At 35.8% G+C, this 18,438-nt stretch overlaps 3 protein-coding genes across 5 annotated transcripts; 2 read left to right on the forward strand and 1 right to left on the reverse strand.

The window, feature by feature from the left end:
- Positions 1-885: 885 nt before the first annotated feature.
- LOC9311752 (UPF0725 protein At3g44770) lies at positions 886-5,304 on the reverse strand. 3 transcript variants are annotated; one of them, XM_021025264.1, is made up of 7 exons: positions 5,035-5,304; positions 4,910-4,932; positions 2,123-2,234; positions 1,831-2,035; positions 1,641-1,753; positions 1,480-1,563; positions 886-1,391 (listed from the first exon to the last, which is right to left on the reverse strand). In XM_021025264.1, the coding sequence occupies exons 1-7, from the start codon at positions 5,227-5,229 to the stop codon at positions 1,158-1,160; spliced, it is 966 nt and encodes a 321-aa protein (XP_020880923.1). In that variant the 5' UTR covers positions 5,230-5,304; the 3' UTR covers positions 886-1,157. The 3 variants fall into 3 exon arrangements, with proteins under 3 accessions (XP_020880923.1, XP_020880922.1, XP_020880921.1); XM_021025263.1 differs by lacking the exons at positions 886-1,391; positions 1,480-1,563; positions 1,641-1,753; ... (1 more) ...; positions 2,123-2,234; positions 4,910-4,932 and adding an exon at positions 2,251-4,896 and having other exon boundaries at positions 5,035-5,132; XM_021025262.1 differs by lacking the exons at positions 886-1,391; positions 1,480-1,563; positions 1,641-1,753; positions 1,831-2,035; positions 2,123-2,234 and having other exon boundaries at positions 2,251-4,932; positions 5,035-5,117.
- Positions 5,305-14,043: 8,739 nt separating this feature from the next.
- On the forward strand, positions 14,044-15,025 carry LOC9311755. The gene is given in 3 exon segments (XM_002875641.2): positions 14,044-14,400; positions 14,403-14,584; positions 14,586-15,025. Coding segments are annotated over 3 exon segments (525 nt in total). The 5' UTR covers positions 14,044-14,123; the 3' UTR covers positions 14,652-15,025.
- A 146-nt stretch (positions 15,026-15,171) lies between these two features.
- On the forward strand, positions 15,172-16,787 carry LOC9311756 (UPF0725 protein At3g44770). The gene is given in 7 exon segments (XM_021024111.1): positions 15,172-15,357; positions 15,461-15,595; positions 15,686-15,799; positions 15,801-15,891; positions 15,973-16,085; positions 16,152-16,235; positions 16,329-16,787. Coding segments are annotated over 7 exon segments (957 nt in total). The 3' UTR covers positions 16,563-16,787.
- Positions 16,788-18,438: the final 1,651 nt, after the last annotated feature.

Consider the following 18,438-nt stretch of genomic DNA (forward strand, 5'->3'; position numbering starts at 1 on the left):
TGATTTTGAGACTCAATCTGGTTCAATTCAACGTTATCCTTGTTGCAACGGTGCTTATACTATATAATATGATGGTAGGTGGTCGAACGAAAGATCCTGAGTTCTTCAACTTTGAGGTATCGAATTTAACTCTCCGTCAGTCTATGTGGCTTTTGGCTGAGCTGATGGCACTTTTTTGTTGCTATAAGTCAACTCACTGCATAGTATCTTCCTGGTACGATGGTAAGACCATTGATTTCGAAAGAATTGACAAAGAGAGATTGCTATGGTCTATGGTTTCTTGACTTTGGCCTTTTTGCTCATGAACTTGTTCCGTTGTTCGGATTCTTCTTCGGAGTTTTATGTCTACCTTTTTCTCCTCCGTTTCTCTTTTTGGTTCAACAATTCGTCAAGCGAAGAAGAGAATCTCAAGATTAGATAATTGCTTGGAGATGAAGATACAAACCACACATTGGTTTTAGGTTTTAGGTTTTTTTTTTCTTTTAGGGTTGAATCGTTTGGTTGTGTGATCAGGTGTTGTAATTACTAGCACTAAGTTTGGTTTTGCTTTTGGAATTAGAGTTTGTTTCAAAAATACATTGAAACGATAGAAGGTAATTACATTGATCACATGAAAGCGAAAGCGAAAGCAACATACTGATTTGTCAAATTAACTGTCCCAAAGGATGTAATTACGGACTGCAAAAAACTTGATCCGGTCCGGCCGTGTTGACTATGTTTTAAGCCTACTCCTGATTAGCTGTGGTGAAAAAACAAAGTACATCCTTCACAAAAAATGCATAAAATTGCATAGAAACGAGTATGTAGATGTAACCATGTTAAAAACACACAGGGATTCCTCTTCAAACGAACACAAATCGCAATCCATAATTACTTAGTCCTACAATAAACTACAAACCGCCATATATAGAGGTCCATAAGTTCAAAAGCTCGTTGGTCCAGAAAAGCTTCACAAGGAGAAATTAAATACTACATAATATAATGTCAATGAATGTACAGACACACCTTCATAAGATTAGCTGGGGTGGAAAACAAAGTACATCCATGCATAAATAAGGTTTCGGCCACATTAACCTATAAAAACAAGTAAAAACTATAGCCTTTTGGAAACATTAATCGATGAAATCTAGTAAATTAGGCGGCTTAAGGACAGCGGTTCAGGTGGAGCTAGGTTGATCGTTCTTCCAGGTATTAATTTCGAGAACTATATGTCCCGGTTTCCCATCCGTCGTTCTTCTTACAACCGATTTGTAGTCACAACTCTTGGCACTGAAGTTTATGTGGAAGATGGCATTACTAGACTTCAGCTTCAGACGCGGCTCTCTATGAGTTTCACAAGTCTCCACAATTATCTTCTTGATCTCCACAGGTAAACAAGACTCAAATCCGTCCTGCAAAAAAAAGCTTACTAAAGTTCAAAAATTGCGGAAGATATAAGACTAAACCCAAACATCCTGCAAGGTTCCCACTCTCAAGTACCTCATTATATCTCCACAAGGAAAAAAGTGCAAATTCAGTATATAGACGTAGCCAATCATTTGCACATATGTCCTGCTCCTGAACCTGTCAAATACAACACATCTTAAAGAGTTCTAATAGAAAACGTTTCTTTCAAACACATATAAGAAAACACGTTTTACCTCATAGAATCTCAGCTTATCAGTGACAGCTCCTTGTTTGGACACAAAGTTGGGCATAACACCTCTGTAAAACTTATCTATTGCTTTCTCATCCACAAGACAGATATCTCCTTCTACAATATTAACAACACACATTCAGACTTTTCAGCTACAACTTTGAATGGTTGTATATCACTAGTAATAGAGTTACCAGGTGTTTCGGGTTTGATTCTGCAAATTCCAGTAGAGACTCTTAAGTGCTCTCCATTCCTAGAGAAAGATCTTATGACCAAGGTCTGTAAAGTGTGAGCTGAATTATCAGCAAGATCCTTCACATCCACGGTTATATAGAAAGACATAGCTTTAGGAAATTGAATATTGTATTTAGGTATGCGCATATACTTCAACTTCCTCTCCTACAAAGATTGAATCAAAAATGAATGACAACTCTGAACAAGACGATAAAGACAAGATTCCACAGTTCTCAGATATGAACACTAAACCTTGTCAATGTTGAAGCAATGAACTCCCAAACGGCCATAAAGAGCGATTTCGCTACGCGGGTTTTCATTAGCACCTAGAAAGACTGGTGAGATTCCACATGCTGGGATACGATGATAACGGAAAACAGAGGAACGAAATAGAATACTTCGATTAATGAAAATGACAGATTGATACAACGTTCATAAAACGCGATATCAACTTCTCATCTACAAGAGTTCAACATGAAACTCCGGCGAATGATGAGGAACGATTCTCAGAGAGAATCCAAAAGGAAACGATAAACAACAAATCCAAATCTTCTTATTCTTCTGCAAATGATCCTCATTAGCTATATATCTCTGCGTCTCGATTCTTCCTCTAACACTCCCATCGACCAATCTTCTCTTGCCACGTCTCACAGCTACTGTCTCCACTCATGTATTGCCACGTATCTAACCATATATCAATGCCTAGTTTCCTATATCAGAGCTCCCCTGTTGGAAGAACCTTGACCACAAGGTTCAGTTCGAATAGGTATTCTCAAGTAGCTCTTGTGATTCAAGTCCAATCCCAGGGTCAAAGGTTTGGCTCTGTATGACTTCAAGCTTTCGTTCGTCTTTGGCAAATTTCAGTTTAACAAGCTGATACACACGTTGAGACACCTCTATAACATTCTTGGCCTCACTTCCAAGCTTGTAAACAACCAATCTCCTGCTGGAAAAGAGTTGCGTCCCTTTGTCACTCTGTTTCCAAATAGAATATTCATAACGCACTGTAGAGGACCCCCCCGTCCATAAGCAATCCCACAAATTTGCATAACTAGTGGAAAGCTCTAAACTGTCGAAATATAACAGCAACTCTGAAGCTGAATGTAGGAACTTAAATCTCCATTTATGCTTGATTAGGAACAGCACAACACCAATTGTAAACTTTTGCAGGTCTTGTAAAGTTTTTCTCTTCAATCTAATAGAGAGACAGTTCAATTCTTGTGGCTGCAAACATTTGTTCACACCAACAGAAGCCACTTGCTTCTCATCCGTGGAGTCTTTATCCATAGGTGAAGGAATGTGCATTTGAATGTTACTTAAAGAAAGTCCTGCAGCTTCCCTTGGAAAATTTAAAGGTTGAGCTCCTTTCTCATAATCCCCACCATCTTTTCTGATAATCAGTCCCTTCTGATGAGCTTGCTCATACAATCTTCCAACCAATAAACATTGGCTCACTGTTTGTGGCTGATGTTTGAGAAACGAGTCCTTTGGTTGTAGCAAACTAAGCTCCATAATTGAATCCGTGGAATGATTCCTGGCTTGTTCTTGAATCAGTTGACTCTGGTCACTCAAAGAATCTATTTCCATAAACGATATTGTCCCCAAATTTGCATAAGGAGCACTTCTTAGAATCGCATCATGTCTTTCTTGATCAGACATTATACCTAGCAAACCTCTCATGTTAGCAGCGCTGGCCACACTGAATTTCTCATCATGTTTACCCTTATCAAACATTAGTTGAAGGAGGCTGGAGTATCTATACTCTCTCATCATTTTCTGCAAATTCATGTTCATGAGCTTGAATTTCCAAAACTTGAATCTAACAAGTAGCCACACTGGAAATGTTTCATGATTCACTTGATCATCTTCCATGTAACAATCATCTTTCAGCATGGACCAAACTTTGGTAAACTTGTTCTTCTTCATCAATGCAACTTTAGTATTTGAACAAGGATATTTGTACTTGACAACCCCTCTGTAAGTCTGTTTATGTGCCTTTCGTGACCTGCCCTTATGTTGACTCCGTTGTTTGAATTTGAACCTCCAACCCTTGGGACACTTAATATGTCTCTTCTTACTGTGTACTATGAGAGGCATTTTATCGAACACCTTATGTGCATAGTCATTTTCTGTGATACTTGGCACTTTGTAATCCTTCTCAACATCACCTTCAACCTCAAATCTCTTACTAATGTTCTTTTGAACCCACTCTTGCTCTAGATTCTCGTTCAGCACCATTTCCAACCCTAAATTTACTTCCCTAAGTTCCATACTCCTCAAAATATCTGAGTTAGCAAGTGGTACCTGAAATGGTGGAATTGATTCTTTCTCTAAGATCGCTTTCTGTACCAACATCTCGTGATTCTCCAACTTGAGGTTCTCCTCTTGAGCTTCGCACACCAACTTCACCTTACGATGTTCAATTGATTCACCAAATTCAACATTAGGAAGTTGATCTTCATCACCATCAATCATGAGAATTCCTAATTTCTTGTGTTTTAGGTGGTGATCGAGAGTTTCTGGCTCTTCGCAAAACACACATAACCCCTTCAACCTTCTCTCGTTAATCTCTTCCCACGATATGCTCCGACGAATCTTCATTGTGCGATTTGACAACGGATTCGTTCTAGTAGCTTTGATCTCTGCCCTGGATTCCGAGGTCGTCTTGCTCTGATACCAGTGATAACGGAAAACAGAGGAACGAAATAGAATACTTCGATTAATGAAAATGACAGATTGATACAACGTTCATAAAACGCGATATCAACTTCTCATCTACAAGAGTTCAACATGAAACTCCGGCGAATGATGAGGAACGATTCTCAGAGAGAATCCAAAAGGAAACGATAAACAACAAATCCAAATCTTCTTATTCTTCTGCAAATGATCCTCATTAGCTATATATCTCTGCGTCTCGATTCTTCCTCTAACACTCCCATCGACCAATCTTCTCTTGCCACGTCTCACAGCTACTGTCTCCACTCATGTATTGCCACGTATCTAACCATATATCAATGCCTAGTTTCCTATATCATACGAACATTACCATCAATATCGAAACCCTGCAGCCAATTTTTTTTATCAAAAAGCATCAAAATTTTGATATGTAATTTCGTAAAAACAGAACCTAAATACCAAATCAAAGCAGAGACATGAGAGAGTACCAGAGACTCGGTAAATTGGCGACAGTATTCTTCGTCAAGTTGTTCATCTTCCTCAGATGTCCATCCATCGACTTCTTCTTCGGTTTTGGATAAATGAAAAGTATCAACATGTTTACTCAATCCACACAAAATCGAGTGGCAGGTTTCGTCTGATAATTTCCCACTATCCAACAGCTGTCGTAGAAGATCCGCCATCTCCGAGATCCTAAGCTTCGAGAGATTTAGGGATTGTTAACTGTTTTTCTTCTAGATTTAGGGATTTTTTATTTTACGGGTAGGGCAAGTGTAGGCCCAGACATAAAAACCGAACCGAGTAGACGAACCAAAACCGACTCGAAAAATATCCATCCGAATCGAGATTGATTCTATTGGGTCCTAAACTATTTTATCCAAAAACCCGAACTCGAATCCGGCCCAAATTCAAATCCTAAAAAAAAACCGAATTTCTTTATTAAAATACCCAAAATTTATCCAAAACTCGATTTTTTACCTGAAAACCCGAGAATTTATCCGAAAATTTAATTAACAGATATTATGCAATTCTGAAAATCCATATACTCGAACCCAAAAGGACCTAAACTAAAACCGAACCGATTTTATCCTACTGGATCCTACACTCTTCTACCCTTACATCCGAATTCGAACGGGTTTTATGCGAACCCGACCCGAAGACCCAGGCCTAGGAAAGTGGATCAAGTTATTGACCATAACACAAAATTTTTATAAACATTTAGAATTTTACAATCTAATGGGCAGCTAATTCAATATCATAACCTGACTTGGATAGGTTTCCACACTACATAATTAATTCAATATCATAACCTAATGAATATTGCGAATTGAATTTTACAAGTTAATGACTAATTTATCCCCATTGGACATCATACAAATATCATCAATGAACAAACCTGACTTGGATAGGTTTCCACACTACATAAATTAACAATATCTATAATAAATATGTAACACTAATAGAGATGCCGTGTCATGGCTCTTTTGAAACAAAATCAGTTTATTTTGGTGAATCAAATGATGTCATCTTTATGATCTTCGTACACTAGTTCTGCTTGAAGAGATGGGTCTTCATAAATTGGCAGCTTTTTTTTTTTGTCTCGACAGGTTTCTATTATGTTTTCCTAGGAATTAATTGGCACCTAAAGAATACAGCTTCGATAACAAAGAGCATTAACTATTAAGCTTGATAACAAAGAGCATTAACTATAAGGCTGAAGAATTAACTATTAAGACATAAAAATGGACTTTTTTTTGGGTCTTGCTAACAAAGAGATCGCTCTGTTTAGTCTTTCTATTTAAAGTAACCATTTTGAATTTTATTTAGTTTATCTACAATATATAGTAGTTACTAGTAATATTTAATTTATATCATAATGTATATATATAGTGATGATATAATTGTAAAACGTCCATGTGAATTAAAAATTAAAACACATTGATCCTCAAAAGGCATATACGGAGTCACTTCTAAAACCATATGGTACTTGTTATTTCTGATCCTTAAATATCTTAATTGATGTATAATACCATGTGCTATAAAAATTTATAATTAAGGTTATCATAGACAGTAATGACAACAAAATGATGTACATGTTTAATCCCCTAAGTAATTACGTCGTCGTAGAATCTTAACACTGAATCGTGATAACAAAATAATAGTAATAACAATTTTGTAAACCCTCATCGTGTCACTCTTGCTGACATAACAAGAGGACCATCATGCATAACTTATTTTTCATTGTTCCGTTGCTACTATTTGTCGTTGGTGTTATAAATTACACGTTCTAATCACCTATGTTTAACTTTTTCCATAGGAAATTAAACTATTTTGCGAGCTGTTTTATCAAATACTGTGGGTCGTCTACTCTTCTAGACATATATAACAATATAACAAGTTGTTATTAACAACCCTAACGGGGTCCAAATTATAAGTTTATAACCCATATTTTGAATTGCAGACCTTCGGATTTTAGTTTTAATATTCTTAGGGAAAACCTATAGTAGTTTGCACTCTAATAAATCAATAATATAAGTACTTTCGTTATTACAACAAAAGTTACTTTTGTTTACTATAATTTTGTAGTCCACACTCCACATTTTCCATCGATAAGTGGTTAATCAGTTTACGAAAATTAAATAAGAACAAAATTCAAACTGTAACATTAAAAATATTGGGGTATGGTAGAAAAAGTATGGACTGACACCGTGAGAGAAATAAATTAATAAAAATTTGAAAAAAAAAGAGAATGCAGAGAGTAAAGACTCAACTTTCCATGCTCAGTTTCTATAAAAGCTTGGACGACGTTGGTGCACATCTTCTCTCTCTCTCTCTCTGCTCAAAACCTCAAGTAATCTCTCATTTCTTACTTAGAATCTGAGTTCTTTTTGTGGATCTATAGACTAACTTATTTCCATGTTCTTGGTTGTTTTTAAGGTGATTTCCATGGATTGCAACGAGAGTTACATACGACTTGACTCATTGAGTCGGTGATTTCCTTTTTCACTTTCCAGAAACATTGGTTAGTTAATCTCTTCCCTCTCATGTTCATTGTTTACTAATCTGTTGTTTATCACCACTTTTATCCATATATACTCCTAACTTAACGTTTCTCTTTTATCTACAGTTGCTCAGAGTTGCTTGTTTTAGTGGGAAGAGGCAAGCTTCTAGGGTAGGCTCATTCTTCATTTTCGGTTCCATTACACTAATGACCTAGAATCTGCTTCTCTCTTTTTTTCTTCTCAAACCTCTAGCTTCTTATTCATACGATTAAGTTCATTAATGTGTCTTTGTCTTCTAGGGTTTCATTTGCTAACTGTGTCTGTAGCCTTTGTTGCTTGTTCCGTATAGCTGTTGGGTGCCTTGGCCTTGAAATTGTCTGCAAGGTAAAAAAACACTCCATCCACTGTGTTTGTTTCTCAATATTGTTCGTTTCTCTCTTCTATGAGCAGATAAGGTAAGAGTTTGACTCTTTGAGTTTCCAGAAATAAAATTGGAAAGGAAAATGAGTTGTCTTCCCATGAACCATCGCCTCAAAATTCAAACTATTTTTTCTTCATAGGATTTTTGGGAAGTTTTCTGAGATTATGGAGAAATATACGGAGACCGAATTACTTCCTCTTCCAGTAAGTAGATTATTAAGCTATTAAATTTAATCTGGGTCAAAAATATTATATTCTTTTGATTTGTTTTTCTATTTATAACGTTGAATTCTCGTAAATCTAAACAGGTAATCTACGAGTCTGATGAATTGTTTTCAGAAATAAAAAAGATTTGCAAGATCATTCCACTAGCATTATTGGTCAAGATTCTGCAAGTACAACCTGAAGCTAAATTTGAGCTAATCCGAGTGACAAGCACAATACGTAAAAATACACCAACCGAGAAAAGTATTGATGTAACCTATGCTCGCTTGAGAAAACACAGGGTATAATACTAATACTTTGCTAATATATAACTTATGTCTAATTGATGAAATATTTCAAACTTCACTTTTCTTTTTGTCATTTCTTAACTTTTTAGTTTTTTTTTTTCATTTTTTTCTGTGTTGATCAATAATATATAGGCAATGCCAGATAAAACGAACAATGTGGACTGGAGTCCTTATTATGGTATCGTGCTAGATCAGGAAAACCACGGTAGTCCAAGTTTACTCCCTTTTTATTTTGCAAATTTAGTAACTATAAAATAATTTGATGAAATTAAAATATTAATTTTTTCAGACATATGTTGGGTGGGCTATAGTAGCAGCTGAATTGGTCAAGGCTATAAGATGGATTAGAGGACGTGAAAACGGAACGGCGTATTCATTTCAAGAGCTTGTTGATTTTGTGGATCAAGAGAAAGGAAAATATGTCAAAGAGGGTGGTCATTTTTGCTATACACTAAGCATCATTAAAGCCTTAACATACATAGTCAAAAAGGGGATCCAAAGGGAGGTAGATCGACCTTTTGTTGGGTGTAGAGCAGTTCCACCACCACGGGTTATATTGAATTCCGAACTTGGATTTATTGGTGCTGTAAAGAAGATCCCAAAAATAGAAGAAGCACTCGTGCACTTGCAAACACAGCCGTTAGGAGCAGCTTTTCCAATTTTCCTTCCGGATTACGAACAAATAAGAGGGGTACGTACTTACATGCATGATCTCTTGTTTCTATATAGAACAATTAACATTTCATTTGCACATTTGTTTTATGTATTTATGGGCATAAAAATCTTCTTATAATAGTTAATTAAATTGTTTGTGTTTCTTTATAGGAGATATATCGTGGGCCAATGTACAAGGGTTCAAGGTTTGCTGGCATGCACGCAGTATCAGTGACAGGAGCTTCAACTGAGAATGGAGAAAGTTTTATGACGGTGAGATCATCTCATGGCGAGAAAATAGGGATAAAAGGTTACTTCAAAGTTTCAATAGACGTTATGCTCCTCCGAACAAGCACAGAATGCCACGAGCATGAGGAAAGTTATTTCCAAACGCCCACACCACTACTAACGAGATTTTGCTTTCCAGAACTTTTAGAGGAAAGTGAAGAGAAGAAATTGAAAACAAAGATAGAGGAGGTTAGTTTTCTTGAATAAGAAAACAATAAATAGTTGATTCATTGATTTAATTCCCATTTATAATGTAGAGCTGTTGTTTCACGTACGCTTTTAGTTTAACATAATTTAGTATTCTTAAATGAATTTTTGTTTTTATGGTTTAGGAAAGGAGGCACTTCAAGCTAAAACTGTCCTTGGCGTTTTGGTCTTCTAATTCTATTGTGTCATATTTAGCAGCTTTAATCGTTTTGTTGTTGTTATCTTGTAATTTCTACTATGTGGATCGGAATTAATGTCTGGGATTATGCTTTAATTTTCTTTATAAGAAAACAGATTATGCTTTCTTTATATTTTGTGGATTTTCTCGTCGTTCGTTCTACTTTTGTTTGTTTTGTCATTAATCGTATTTCTATTATTTAAAGGTTGTGTGGGGAATATAGATCCCGATCAAAAAAAAAACTCAAAGAACAAAACTAGTTTTTGGAGAAATTTGGTCTCTGTTTTTTTTTAAATTTTATTTTTCATGGGTTTCATAAAATAGAGAAGAATATTGAATATATCTTACAATTCCTACAAACAAAGAAATAACTTAACTTAATGACTACATTATTAATTTGAGAAACAAATAAGAAAACAACTAAATGGGGAGAAACTAAGACACTATACAACTAAATGCAATTCATCGATCAACCTCTTCGATTATTTTCATGTGTCTAACAACATTTTATTTGTCTAAACGAGTCTATGAAAGTAGGCAATTAGAGTCTTAGCATATCAAATTCTTTTTCACCGTTTTCTTTTGCCACTAATAATAGTATTAGCCAATATCGAACATAACAGGGTGAATTACAAGGATAAAATAGTGTCTGTTTGGCAACATATATAAAGAAATGATCAATTCCTTTTTATCTTTAATAAATAAATTTTAGAGCCTGTTAGTAACTTACTAGCATCTGCTGCTCATAGCCAGCATCTGCCCAATCCGTGAATTACCATCTTCCTCAGATGACCACGCCATTTCCACTCCTTTAATATCTCCAAACCCTTCCAAAATTTCGAAATTGTAAACGTTATGGTCGCATGGTACTAAATATAAAATTGTGACAACAAATATATAAAACATGGTTATAGTAAATACGAATATATCAAAAACCCAAGCACTTTTATGATTATTTTAACGACAAAAAAAAAAAAAAAAAAAACCAGAAAAAGGGGAAACCAACAATTGAAAACGTTGGTCTCTCTCTCTCTCTCCATCACGAAGACGCCTGTTCACCAACAAAACCCCTCCGATCTCCATAGTTTCCGGCCGGCGTCGGCTTCTCTGGCGTCGGTCGGCACCTCTCTCCTCCTTTAGTCTCTTCACATAGTTTTTGCATAGATTTCGTTTCTAATAATGGCTAATCGTGAAAATCAAAATCACGCCCTTTGCCTCTTAGAATCCGTGGTGGTACATGTCTTCATTTCGGCGATCTCAATTCAAATCCCAACTTCGATACTGGCACCATCTTTTCTTCTCCATACCCTTTCTCCGTTGAAAGATGTCTATTTATACGATCATCGTATTCGTTTTCTCTTCATCCAGAAGAGTGTTTGTCCGGAATCTGTTTTCTGTTTTCATTGGATCAGACATGCCGGTGTTAGTCCGTTGAGTGAAATCTCTGACGGTTGGTGGAAATTGTCCCTCTTGGATAAAGTTCGACCCCCTAAGCCACCATGGATGTCCTCTACTTTTCACGCCTCTTCGAGACTATGGGATAGAACCACAATCTTCATATTGCGTGCAAGGAGGATCACTATTATCGGTAAGACCAATGGTGGCTGTGAATTATATCGACGACGCCTTCACCGTTTGAGATGCTTTGTCAAGGATTACGATCGGGGTAAAGTTGGATTGGAATTATTCCTTCACATGTCTCATGTGGTGGATTTGGATTACAGAATTTGTTCTACTCAAACGTATGACGTGCGTTGGATGGGAACTCATGAATCTAGTCTGAAATATTTGGAAGATGCTCTTGGTTTTGAAAAATATCTGACGCAACAACTGTGGAAGAGAGGGCATTGTGGAAAGAAGGAGGAAACCATAGCCAATATGCGGAAACGACATCAAAGGTTGATTTCAAAGAAAATAATCTCAAAATCAAATTTTCATAGAACGACTCGGTTACGGAAGTGTTGGTATCTGATAGTCATAGCTCCAGAATATATGATGGAAGCATTAGGTTTAACCATGCAGTGTGCAATTTAGAGATCAAGCCAAGAAAAGCTATCCACGCACACAGTTCGCATCAGAGCGAGATCGAACATAGAGAAGAAAAATAATGGATTTAATAATCCGTTAGCGAATAAGGCTTATCTGTGGAAAGCATCGTCAAATTTACTTCTTTTGTGTATCTCTCATTATATGGCGCATATATCTGCTTATGTAATAATTTGTTTCCAAAGTTTCTGTATACTGACTTTGTAACCTTGATTTGATATCAATGAATTTAGAAGGAAAAAAAAAAAACAGAAAAAAAAATGGTACGTGTGATTTCTTTTCCAAAAACCCTAACTCATGTTTTTATATAAAGCGCGATCTGCAGACGTCATCAATATTCGATTTAGGTTTCTCAACAAATTACTTGATCTCCAAAATCCATATTCTTCAACCTCTCTCGGCTCTTGTCTTCAAGATTTCGCATCTTTCTTCTCAGTTAAAAAGATAAAACGATGAAGCAAGAAGTGGGACATACATACAAACTGATAGCATCAGACGCAGTTTTCAACAAACTCGCAATCATATTCAACATTCTCCTACTTGGAACGCTCTTGCCTCTGTGGATATTACGGCCAGAAGAAACAGAGTTCATCGATTTAGAAAACTTTGAGATATCGAAAGTAACTTTCCGTGGAACGATGGGGTTTTTGGCTTTGATATTGGCATCTTGTTATCACTCGAAATGTATTCACTGCTTTGTATCTTTCATGTTCGACGCTGCGGGTTTGTTCGATGATACAACCGAAAGGACTTACATAGAGATGGCTATGTTTTATGGTTTCTTGACTTTGGCCTTTTTTTCTAATGAATCTGTTCGGTTTCGTCTGGGGATTTTTGTCTCTACTAGTTAGTTTCTCCACCGGTTCTATTTTTGATTCTCCAATTCGTCAAGTTAAGAAACGCTAAAGAATCTCAGGAATATATTGCTTGGAGAAGAAAGATTCAACCACGCAGATTGATTTTAGGGTTTTTTATTTTTCTTTTAGGGTTGATTTGTTGGGTGGTGATCTCTATTTTCATTGTAATTACTGCTACGAGACTAATCTTAAGATTATTAGATGCTTGGGGTCTGGGGATCAAATCTGGTTTTTTAGGGGTTTTACAGGTGTTGTAAATACTTCTACGAGTTTGGTTTAGTTTTCCGAATTCAGAGTTTTTTCAAAAGATAGATTTTACTTGTCTATGTTATTAGAGAGTTTTTTTTTTTTTACTTTGTATATAATATTCTGGTTAAACAAATGACAAATCTAAGCTCAAGCTTGAACAAGACCTAGTAAAAGGTAAAAGTAAATATTTTTTAGTCTCATGATCTCATCTATAGCCGTTCAACGGCAAAACTTGATTAATTTCATCGATTTCAAGGACTTCGAGTTATCGAAAGTAACTTTTTGTAAGACGATGGGGCTTTTAGGTCTAATGATGGGAGCTGCTTATTGCGCTGATAACTCGATCATATGACGCTGTTTTGACCATTGATTTCAAAAAAAGAACTGACAAAGAGGAAAGAGCTGGCTATGATTTATGGTTTCTTGGCTTTGGTCTTTTTTTCTCATGAACTTGTTCGGATTCTTCTGGAGAGTTTTATGTCTACCTTTTTCTCCTTCGTTTCTCTTTTTGGTTCAACAATTTGTCAAGAGAAGAAAACAATCTCAAGATTCGATTGCTTGGAGATGAAGATTCAACCACACCGATTGGATTTTTCTTTTTTAAAGGGCAGAATCGTTTGGTGGATGAGTTTTAAGTTTCAGATGATGTAATTACTGCTGTGAGTTTGCCACTAAGTTTGGTTTTGCGTTTCGAATTCAGAGTTTGTTCCAAAAAAAAAAAAACACATTTAAACGATAACAAAAAAAAACACATGTATTGTTAAAAATCACTCTAGAGCTAAAGCAAAATATATTGATTTGTCAAATTATAAATTGGACTGTCCTTAGAACACAAAAAATGTTAATTAATTTTGGATGACAAAAAAAAAAAAACAAAAAAAATGAATTGTCCATCCTAATTAAAGACTCAATCTGGTTCAATTCACACTAACTAAACCGGAACACAAGAAGATTTGGTCAAACAAGGTCAACAGATGTTAAAAACAAATGGGCCTAGAAAAGCCCTAACGTTATCTTTTAAACCGACACCAAATAAACATTATAAATACCCACAAAACTAAAAATTTTCGATTTAGGTTTTCTCAACAAAACTTTGTTCAGTCTCCAAATTCAATCTTCTTCACTTTCTTCAAGATTACGCATCTTTCACTTCTGTCAAAAACGATGAAGAAAACGGGAATGACTTGCAGATGGATAGCTTCGGATTCAGTTTTCAACAAATTATCGATCAAATTCAACGTTCTCGTTGTTGCAACGCTGATTCTGCTGAGGATGACATGGAGAGAATTTATCGATTTCGAAAACTTTGAGATATCGAAAGTAACTTCTCGTGAGGCGATGGGGCTTTTGACTCTGATGATGGCTTCTTTTTACTACTCGGGAAGTTTTCGATGGATTTTATCTGACTTGCTCAAGTTTAACGATCCATTGGTAAGGATTGACAAAGAGTTGGCTATGTTATATGGTTTCTTGACTCTGGCCTTTTACCTCATGAACCTGTTCGGATTCTTCTGGGGACTTTTATGGCTACCAGTTTCTCCTCCGAGTCTTCTTTTGGTTCTTCGATTCGCCAAGTCCAGAAACGTTAAAGAATTTCAAGATTAGGTTGCTTGGAGATGAAGATTCCAATCTAATTCAACACATGGATCATATATGGGTTTAGGGTTGAATCGTTTGTTGGTGATTTTTTAGGTTTTTCTCTCAGATGTTGTAATTACTGCTATGAATAATCTCAAGATTAGATAGCTTGTAGATGAAGGTTCAACTCTGGGTTTTAGGGTTTTTCTTACGGTTGGAGCTTTTGGTGATGATTCTTAGTTTTCTCAGGTGTTGTTTGGTTTTGCTTTTGAAATTCAGAGTTTGTTCCAAAATACATTGTAACGATAGATTTTACTGCTCTCTCATGTTGTTAGAGAACCTTTTTTTTACTCTGTTTACAAGTATATTAAATCAACAAATTGAAGCTCGACCTTCGGACCTTGAACATAAGCTATGTACGTTTCTCGTATCCGATGTGTAAAATGTGGTTCTGAGAGGTTGAAACTGATAACAATATGAGTCCATAATACACAAATTAGGGAAATTTTATAAGATACACATACCATAATAGCATACTTTTATAAGATTTAACTATTTAACCATAAGAAATTCTTTAAAGAAAATCAGAACCACTTTATTCCTTAACCACTTCTGATAATTAAGATTCTTGGAGATGGCGGATGTTCTACGGCATAGTGGGAAATTATCAGACGAAACCTGCCACTCGATTTTGTGTGGATTGGGTAAACATGTCGATACTTTTGATTTATCCAAAACCAAAGAAGAAGTTGATGGATGGACTTCGGAGGAAGATGAACAACTTGACCAAGAATACTGTCGCCAAGTTACCGAGTCTCTGGTACTCTCTCATATCTCTGCTTTGATTTGGTATTTAGGTTTTGTTTTTACGAAATTACATATCAAAATTTTGATGCTTTTTGATAAAAAAACTTTGGCTTCAGGGTTTCGATATTGATGGTAATGTTCGTATCCCATCATGTGGAATCTCACCAGTCTTTCTAGGTGCTAATGAAAGCCCGCATAGCGAAATCAGTCTTTATGGCCGTTTGGGAGTTCATTGCTTCAATATTGACAAGGTTTAGTGTTTATATTTGACTTCTGCTTTGAGTATTCATATCTGAGAACGGTAGAATCTTGTCTTACTGTCGTTGTTTCAATCTTTGTAGGAGGGGAAGTTGAAGTATATGCGCATACCTAAATACAATATTCAATTTCCTAAAGCTATGTCTTTCTATATAACCGTGGAGGTGAAAGATCTTGCTGATAATTCAGCTCACACTTTTACAGACCTTGGTCACAAGATCTTTCTCTAGGAATGGAGAGCACTTAAGAGTCTCTACTGGAATTTGCAGAATCAAACCCGAAACACCTGGTAACTCTATTACTAGTGATATACAAACATTTAAAGTTGTAGCCGAAAAGTTTGAATTAATGTGTGTTGTTAATATTGTAGAAGGAGATATCTGTCTTGTGGATGAGGAAGCAATAGATAAGTTTTACAAAGGTGTTATGCCCAACTTTGTGTCCAAAGAAGGAGCTGTCAATGATAAGTTGAGATTCTACGAGGTAAAATGTGTTTCTTATATGTGTTTGATAGAAACGTATCTCTTTATGATGTGTTGAATTTGACAGGTTCAGGAGCAGGACATATGTGCAAATGATTGGCTACGTCTATATACTGAATTTGCACTTTTTTCCTTCTGGAGATATAATGAGGTACTTGAGAGTGGGAACCTTGCAGGATGTTTGGGCTTAGTCTTATATATATCTTCCGCAATTTTTGAACTTTAGTAAGCTTTTTTTTTGCAGGATGGGTTTGAGTCTTGTTTACCTGTGGAGATCAAGAAGATAATTGTGGAGACTTGTGAAACTCATAGAGAGCCGCGTCTGAAGCTGAAGTCTAGTAATGCCATCTTCCACATAAACTTCAGCGCCAAGAGTTGTGACTACAAATCGGTTGTAAGAAGAACGACGGATGGGAAACCGGGACATATAGTTCTCGAAATTAATACCTGGAAGAACGATCAACCGAGCTCCACCTGAACCGCTTTCTTTACTACTACAAAAACAGTCCTTAAGCCGCCTAATTTACTAGATTTCATCGATAATTGTATCCAAAAGGCTTTAGTTTTTACTCGTACTTATAGGTTAATGTGGCTGAAACCTTAATTATGCCTTTTAGTTTTAGTCATGGATGTACTTTGTTTTTCACCCCAGCTAATCTTATGAAGGTGTCTGTATATTCATTGACATTATATTATGTATTTAATTTCTCCTTGTTAAGTTTTTCTGGACCAACGAGCTTTTGAACTTTTGGACCGCTATATATCAAGGTTTGTTTAGCTTGTCTTAAGTTTATTGTTTAGGAGCATTTCTAGATGACCAAATTTGTTTTTTTCTATAACACTTTGTTAATAGCTTTTTTAAATGACGTTTAGTTTATTGTAGGACTAAGTAATTATGGATTGCAATTTGTGTTCGTTTGAAGAGGACTCCCTGTGTGTTTTTAACATGGTTATCTCTACATACTCGTTTTTATGCATTTTTGTGAAGGATGTACTTTGTTTTTTCACCATAGCTAATCAGGATTAAGCTTAAAACATAGTCAACACGGCCGAGCCGAATCAAGTTTGTGCGGTCCATAATTACATCCTCTGGGACAGTTAATTTGACAAATCAGTATATTGCTTTCGCTTTCATGTGATCTAATTTTCTAATAACATGGACTAGTAAAAGCTATTGTTTCGATGAATTTTTGAATAAAATCTGAATTCGATAGCAAAACCAAACTTAATGCCAAACTCATAGCAGTAACTTACAACATCTGAAAAAAAAGACTAGTAAAAGATCACCACCAAACGATCGATCATACCCTTAAACCCCCCTAAAACCCCCAGACTTGAAAATATTCTTCATCTCTAAGCATCTAATCTTGGCATTTTTGGCTTGTTGGAACGATAAAAACATCTACTGAAACTTTTAAATAGCCAACGTTCCCCACTTTCACACGATGTGATGATTTCACCAACATGAAACTTTCTCCATTTTCTACACAGTCACTGCGTGCATACCACAGAATCTTGAATTTCATGCATGGGTCCACGATATATCCCCTACAATGAACATATTTAGTCAACAAGTTATATTGTTATAACATCGATATTAAATTTATTATTCTCTATAAAAACAAATTATATGAGGAGAATGATTTCTTTAACTAAAACAAATCACAAACCTTTTTTATAAGTGAATTGAATAATCCTGTTCGAATATTGGCATTCCTGGCCCCCAATGGTTGTGTTTGTTAGTGAAAAGGAGCATCTTCTATTGTTGGTCATATCTTCTTTGTTCGACGCTGCTTTGTTGGGCAATGATAAGACCATTGATTTCAAAAAATTTGGTAAAGAGTTGGCTATGATGATCTATGGTTTCTTGGCTTTGGTCTTTTTACTCATGTACTTGTTCGGTTTCTTCTTGGGAGTTTTATGTTTGCCAGTTTCTCCTCCGAGTTTACTTTTGGTTCAACAATTCGTCGAGCAAAGAAACGTAAAAGAATTTCAAGATTAGATTGCTTGGAGATGAAGATAGCTTGGGTTTTAGGGTTTTTTCTTTTTTTCTTTTTCTTTTAATGTAGAAATCGTTTGGTGGTGATTTTTAGTTTTCAGGTGTTGTAATTACTGCGATGAGTAAACTCAAGATTAGATGGCTTGGTGATGAAGATTCAAAGCTGGGTTTTAAGGTTTTTTTCCAGGGTTTGAATCATTTGTTGGGTGAGTTTTAATTTTCAGGTGTTGTAATTACTCCTATGAGTTTGCCACTAAGTTTAGTTTTGTGTTTCGAATTTAGAGTTTGTTCAAAAGTACATTGAAACGATAGTTTTTTTTTACTAGTCCAATGTTATTAGAGAGAGTTTGGTCAC

Source organism: Arabidopsis lyrata, assembly GCF_000004255.2.
Source record: "Arabidopsis lyrata subsp. lyrata unplaced genomic scaffold ARALYscaffold_5, whole genome shotgun sequence".
Lineage (NCBI taxonomy): Eukaryota > Viridiplantae > Streptophyta > Magnoliopsida > Brassicales > Brassicaceae > Arabidopsis > Arabidopsis lyrata.